This window comes from Carya illinoinensis, chromosome 13 (genome assembly GCF_018687715.1).
Source record: "Carya illinoinensis cultivar Pawnee chromosome 13, C.illinoinensisPawnee_v1, whole genome shotgun sequence".
In the NCBI taxonomy this organism is placed as follows: domain Eukaryota; kingdom Viridiplantae; phylum Streptophyta; class Magnoliopsida; order Fagales; family Juglandaceae; genus Carya; species Carya illinoinensis.
Window position 1 is genome coordinate 34,179,289 of NC_056764.1, and position 7,255 is coordinate 34,186,543.

At 34.8% G+C, this 7,255-nt stretch overlaps 1 protein-coding gene across 1 annotated transcript; it reads left to right on the forward strand.

Annotated features, from left to right (window-relative positions):
- The first annotated feature begins 2,356 nt into the window (after positions 1 to 2,356).
- Positions 2,357 to 6,031, forward strand: LOC122291490 (IQ domain-containing protein IQM2-like). The gene is made up of 8 exons (XM_043099222.1): positions 2,357 to 3,316; positions 3,412 to 3,526; positions 3,608 to 3,673; positions 3,770 to 3,858; positions 3,964 to 4,054; positions 4,148 to 4,387; positions 4,525 to 4,626; positions 4,741 to 6,031. The coding sequence occupies exons 1-8, from the start codon at positions 2,844 to 2,846 to the stop codon at positions 5,569 to 5,571; spliced, it is 2,007 nt and encodes a 668-aa protein (XP_042955156.1). The 5' UTR covers positions 2,357 to 2,843; the 3' UTR covers positions 5,572 to 6,031.
- Positions 6,032 to 7,255: the final 1,224 nt, after the last annotated feature.

Genomic DNA, 7,255 nt, shown 5'->3' on the forward strand with positions numbered 1-7,255 from the left:
TAGCTGCATGCATGCTAGCAGAAACCTCTAATTAAACCAACCAGTAGTACTACATATATATATATGAGATCATATTATAATATGGGATTTCAGTGGGGTACTAGCCGATTAATTTTAAGGCATGCATGCGGTGTAGTGCAAATTATACATGACATGCAAGTACATACACACACACACATATATATATATATATATATATATGACCAAATACATCGTGAACAATTAATCCTCCAGCTTGTATCAAAATCATGAATGCTATACATATAATATATATATATATATATATAGCATTATATTTAATTATGCATACAAATAAAAATTAAAAGTTTTGCTACATACAATCATTTTTACGTATTTTTTTATACACTCTACTGATATCATGATATATTGGTCAAAGTAGTTATTTTATATTAAAAAAATTAATGTAGCCAATCATATTAGTAAAATGTATAAAAAAAATACAAAAATGACTGCATATAAAATTTTTAAAAAATTAATTAGCATGGACAGATCATCATTTAAAAATATTTCTATTAAATTATTCCCACCATATATATATAATTAAGCTTGAACGTTTCATATATATATATATATATATAAATATAATATGTTTGTTATTAAATTATATATAAGAGAGAAGCTGAGCGCGCTTTAATTCGACTTTTAGATGGATGATGATGGAGGACTTTTTGTCGTTGTTTTTTAGAATGGACTTTTTGTTGTTATTATCCCAAGCATCGAATTCCCTTCTTTTGGGATATTCAAGTCAACATGTACGTACTTACGTGGGGCATACCAGAATTAATTACATCAATATATGCATTGATCCAAGTTTCAAAGATATTCGACCTCGAATATCGATCGCTCGCTCGCGCGAGCTTTCACACTCATCTCCACTCAAAATATTATTGAAATTAGGTAATAATATTTGATCGATCACAAATTAGTCTTAGTACGTACTGTTCTCTCTCTCTCTCTCTCTCTCTCTCTCTCTCTCTCTCTCTCTCTCTCTCTCTCTCTCTCTCTCTCTCTCTCCCTATATATAGTATATATATATATATAGTAAGAGTTTCTATTCATTTTCCAACCAGTTACAAGGCATGCATGTAGAAATTAATATCATACTCATGTGAACAAAAAGCTGCTTGCTTCCAAGCCAAGTTTCTATGCATGCAAGAAGTTGAAGTACTACGCACAAGAGTTCTAGATCATCATCGAATGGAATATTGACATAAGCATGCAGTGGCGATTATATATGATGAAACAAGTCCTATGAAACATTTAGTAATATAGTTTTTGTTTTCCAAGTAACTATATATGTCTTGTTATGAAATTGACCTTTACTAAATAATTAGTGAAAATTTCCGAGAAAATCATGCATGCATATGTATGATCTTCCTCCACTTTACCTACGTACTACTAAATTGACTTTATACATGATAAGATCACTATCAGTAAAATGTCAAGAAATATGTCACTCTATTAAATATTAATAATGTCCATGCATTTCATATCAGTGTACATGCCGAGTGTTTTCCTGATCCCTCTACCATTAATAACAATATATACTAAAAAAGAAAATCAATACGGAAAAAGAGATTTTAAAAAAATAAAAATAAAAATAATCGGAAAAAAGGGAAATACGGTCGTGGGCTTCCAAACTACTTCCTTCAAGTTTTCGACTAGTCCTCCCTCCCCCACGTGGTTGGAAACCTCTCTCTCTCTCTCTCTCTCTCTCTTCTGTACACTATATAATAGAATCAGCGAACGAGGCTATTAACGTTCAAGTTTCAGCTTTGAATGTGCAAGCTCTGTATAGAAAGAGAGAGAAAGAAAAGCATTTACTCTGTCTCTCTCTCGATCTCTGCAATAACATTTGAAAGCCAACCCTCTCAATAATCCTCAATTTGAGGTACATCACTCATTATCTTTTGGTTTTGAAGTTCTTTTCTTTTATATTGTTCTGTTTTGTTTGGTTTTCTTGTTGCTAATCTATTTTCTAGTTCATAGAGAGGCAGCCACTGAATGGTATATGCATTCATATATCTGCATTAGCCTTTATTTTATCATATTCATATCAAATGCGTGCTCTGGGTGCTTTGAATCGGATTGTGATAACATGGATTTCTTATATTATTGGCTTGAGAAATGGTTTTTCAGCTGATGGGTTTGCGAAGATTCTTCCGCTCAAGAAGATTAATCTCCTCTTTGAATGAAAAGGGTAGTTAATATTTTCTGCAGTTGGTTTTGTGTTTCAAAGGGAAGTGTTTTTCTTCTTCTTCTTTTTTTTTTTTTTTTTTTTTTTTTTTTTTTTTTTTTTTTATCTCTCTCTCTCTCTCTCTCTCTCTCTCTCTTCTTTTTTTTTTTTTTTCCTTTTTTTCTCCCGGTTTGAAAATTATTTTTAGGATAATTGGTTTTCCAGATCGGTGGTTCTTTCTAATGGGTTTACCAGCAACTTAGTGCTGGGTTGAAGGTTGAATGACATGCTTAGTCTTGCCTAGTTATATCAAACATTGATAGTTCTACCTTGAAGACAACGCTATCAAGAGAAAGTGATTTTTCTTAACTCTTTTCTGTTTCAGTCAACTACTTTTAAGCCCATAGGTTTGGTAGATCGAAGCTCATGTGTTGATTGTCAGTTTTGAAATTTGAAGTTTCCTCTGCTTTGTCAAATTTCAAAGATTTTAGAGTTCATATTGACAGCATCTTGTTCTAGTCCTCTCTTTGATATGTTTGCTATTTATGATGCATTATAAATTATGTTACATCCCTTGACATCTATGTATTCGTTTTGTTTTGACAGGAATTTGGTTTATTTTTGCCAAGCCACCTTTCCTTGTTAAATGGGGATATGTTTTTCCTGTCCATTTTCCAAATACAGTGATGTGGAAAATGGCTTAGAATCTATCATCGTCAATTCCATCAGTTTTGGGGAGGATGAAATCAAAACTCCAGTGCGATCTGTCAGTTTCAACAGTCAAGATTCTGAACCCAAGATATTCAAATCCTTAAGTTGTGGGAAGATGAAAATAGAAGCATCTGTTAGCTTTAAGAGTGGAGAATTGGAAAAAATGCTCTCAGTCAAGGCTCATCCATTAGAAAATAATATGCACATTGAATCAAAAATACAAGAAAGCAATGTGATGTGCAATCAATCCCTGAGATCAGACAGTCATGTGGCAATGATCCAATCACTGCCAATTTTGGATCCCACCAATCCCAAGCATGTTGCTGCACTAAAGTTGCAGAAAGTGTACAAAAGCTTCCGAACCAGAAGAAAGCTAGCAGATTGTGCAGTTCTAGTTGAGCAGAGCTGGTATGCCATCCTATTTACATGCACCGACACTATCCTTTTATACAAATTCTGATGTCTTTCTCTCGTGTGCTAATGCGGTTATGTCTTGATTATAGGTGGAAGCTTTTAGATTTTGCTGAACTCAAAAGAAGTTCTATATCATTCTTTGATATAGAGAAGCATGAAACCGCCCTTTCGCGATGGTCAAGAGCAAGAACCAGAGCAGCCAAGGTAAGTTTTAGACATTGCCATATGCTTGCTTTTATGTTTTGTGATTTATTTCGGAGTTTAATCATCTCTTTGTTATTGCAGGTCGGAAAAGGTTTATCAAAGAATGATAGAGCTCAGAAACTTGCTTTACAACACTGGCTTGAGGCTGTAAGTCAATTGCACTAGAAAAAATTAGCTTAAGAACTTTTTTTCCTTTTTCTTCATCAGTCTTTGCTGATTTTTTTTTTTATTTGTCTAAAACAGATTGACCCACGGCATCGATATGGACATAATTTACACTATTATTATGACAAATGGCTTCATTGTCAGAGCAAAGAACCCTTCTTCTACTGGTAATATTCTTTAATCAAAATGTTTTTGCTTCACTACTGAGAATTCTGATTCCAGATGTCAAGAATTTGGATTTGAATATAATTATTCTGGTTTTGGAAATGCAGGCTGGATATAGGAGAAGGGAAGGAAGTAAATCTTGTTGAAAGATGCCCTCGATCAAGACTTCAACAGCAGTGTATCAAATATTTGGGTCCGGTAAGCCTTTATTTCTTTACTTTATCATCCTATATTCCGATTTTTTTTTTTAATGTTATTTAATGATAGTTTCTTCTCTATTTTTTTCACTAGATGGAAAGGTTGGCCTATGAAGTTGTTGTGGAGGATGGAAAGTTCTTCTACAAGCAATCAGGGGAGCTTCTTGACACCACTGGAGAAGCCAAGGATGCCAAGTGGATTTTTGTCCTAAGCACATCTATGACCTTGTATGTTGGCAAGAAGAAGAAAGGTGCTTTCCAGCATTCTAGCTTCTTGGCCGGAGGAGCTACGTCTGCTGCTGGGAGATTGGTTATTGAGGATGGCATCCTAAAGGTACACCTGTTGCATCATATCTCATGGAATTCTTATGGTAAAAATAATGGAAGAAGCCTATAGATTTTTCTTTTGTTCAACCATAGTTCCATTTTCACCATAGTTTCTTAATAATGATTTCTGCTACTTTTGATCAGGCTGTTTGGCCTCACAGTGGTCATTATCGACCTACTGAAGAAAATTTTGAGGACTTTGTCTCCTTCCTCAAAGAGAACAACGTGAATCTCAAAGATGTAAAGGTAAAAACAAAGGGGCTTAATTTTCTTTGAAATGCTATTGTGTCTTTTTCTCTCTTATAGAGAATCATTAGACACTAGCTAATATGCTGAGAATGTTTTTTCTGTTATATTCAGATGAGTCCAGTTGATGAGGAGGATGAATTGTTTAGCAAGCAAAGAAGCAGTATTCATCTTAGAAGTTCATCTGACGAGGACTTGACTCAAAAGTTGGGTAGCGAAGAGACCAATGTTGAAGACTTGAATCAAGAGAAAATTGATTTTATAAAAGATGAGACTACTGCTGCATTGGAACTGCCCATAACAAGCCAGTTACATAGTCTCGGTAGAAATTTGGCTAACCTTAAAATACCGAGAAGGAATGAACTGTCTGAGAGGTTAGACAGAGAAAATCAAAATTTGGGACGAAGTTGTAACAGTTTGGCAGCAGAATCTCCAGTGGATGGTTATGAAACGGCAGAAGAAACCTTTCCTTCTGAACAGGATTACGTGATTCCAAAGCAGAACAAGTTTAATGAACAACATGAAGAGATGGAAGTGGAAATCATTCCCGAAGAATCAATTCTGGAAAGGATTAATTCGCATAAAGGAATGAAGTCATATCAATTAGGGAAGCAATTATCTTGCAAGTGGACAACAGGAGCTGGACCCCGCATTGGTTGTGTAAGGGACTATCCCTCAAAGCTCCAGTTCCAAGCTTTGGAGCAAGTGAACTTGTCTCCAAGAAGTGCTGCTCGTTCTAGATCATACATATCTCCTGAACTCATCAGGGGGCTGAGTTTAAGGCTAATGACACCAAGAAGTTATGGTGAGGAAATGGCACTAACCATAACATCACCTACACCTGAGGAAGGAAATTTCTCACAAAGAATCAATCACCATTCAAGAACACAGTCCTCGCCATTGATGAGAGGAACATCAATAACTTCGATTGGTAACACCCAATGAGTAAGAAAAGATTTCCTGATTGATGTATTCTTTTTGTGTGAATAGAAAAGATGACATAGGAATTCTTTCTCATTCTTTTCATTCAAAACCACTTAATACATTTTTTTGTTTTTAACTTTTTCATCTTGTACAATAGAAGAGGATAATTGTACAATTTTGTGGGCTCCATGCCCTTTTAATACAAAAGAAGGTATTAAATTTTCTCTAGCAGTGTTTACTACTAAACTCTACAAATACAATGGTGTAATTGAACATTCTCAGGCATAATACAGGTGATTACTTTTTGTGGGAAAAGGCCTGGATGTTTTTTTTATAAGGGATATAGGCGACTATCTTTACCCAGCCCGTTGGCTTCTGCTCAAGTTGTAAAGGGTAGGGGTGGGATAAGTCTTATGTTCAAACCATGTCAATAAAATAGAAAAGAAGAAAAAAAATTTTCCCAGCCATCTACAGTTTATTTTTTCACTCTGAAATTATCCATGTAATGCAAGATGGAATTAATAAAACATTGAAAGTAATATCATACATGTTATCTTTTCCAGTAGCTTGTCAACATGGTTGATCTCGTGATCTTACCAGTGGCTTTGATGTTAACTCATAAAAAGCAACAGTCATGCATAACGAGATGACCCATTATCTAGATAGAAAAAAGGCTTAGTGATAAGAGATGGGATTCATCTCGGCATGAAGAAGATGTAAATCTAAATCAAGATTCAGGTTTTGTCCATCATAGTACAACTTTCTCAATCCAAATACCAAAGTTCCTTGGGAAGGTCCATATCATTCTGCTACGACGGCCTGGACTAACTGGAACACAAATAAATACTAACCGCTGCATTGACGTTTTCTGCATTAACCAAAACTTGCATAATAAAAAGAAGTACCAAGGAGTAAGACCACAGAAGGCAAGTAAAATATTGAACAAGGATTAAACAAAATGGATGCCAAGTTTCCCTGATCACCATAAGGTAAAAATTTGATCAATCTAATTTATACCCTTTAGGTTCTAGCTCGGGGAAGCAAAATTCACATCCCGATCTGCATCTAATGCTCTTGACAAATTAAGAGAACAGAGCAAATTTACTGGAATAAGGATTATCCGAAAGTAGTTGATCTGTTTTTGGGTTGTTGGGTTTAGATTATTCCATACCGTGCATATGGAACATGAGCAGGGTCCATAAGATTCTCAATCAATACCTCAACTGTGAGAATGCAAAATCAATATACTCTATCATGTCTGCAAAAGATAAAATAGGTAAAAGAAAAAAAAAAAAAAAAAAACCCAAATGAGACGCCTAGTCTTAGAGATAGATTCCTGATAATATTTATGCCTAATGGGAAGGAAGAAGCAGCTTTCTAGATAAGGCAAGAAGTTATAATTTCTCTCGATATTAGCCAAAGTCATAAAGGAAAGTATTAATTGCGAATATTTCAACGTTTCGTGTGCCTAAGTATAACATAAAAAAGAGCCAGATATAGTTTATAGTTACATGAATAGGAACTACGGTTCCTCTATTTTATAGTAAAAAAGAGGTTCAACTCAGAAGATAGTGGCAGACAAAACCCATACGGAATATCTCAATTCGCCACTTAATTTAGTATATGAAATGATATGTTCTGAGAGGTAGAAGTTTTTTCTGTCCATAAGAATATAAATCCTTGTATTGAGGATCGGTGTTCGGCC

Coding starts and splice junctions, on each gene's coding strand:
- LOC122291490 (XM_043099222.1), top strand. CDS start 2,844: ATGGGGATATGTTTTTCCTGTCCATTTTCCAAATACAGTGATGTGGAA. Junction 3,527..3,607: donor CAAGAACCAGAGCAGCCAAG/GTAAGTTTTAGA, acceptor TTGTTATTGCAG/GTCGGAAAAGGTTTATCAAA. Junction 4,388..4,524: donor TTGAGGATGGCATCCTAAAG/GTACACCTGTTG, acceptor ACTTTTGATCAG/GCTGTTTGGCCTCACAGTGG.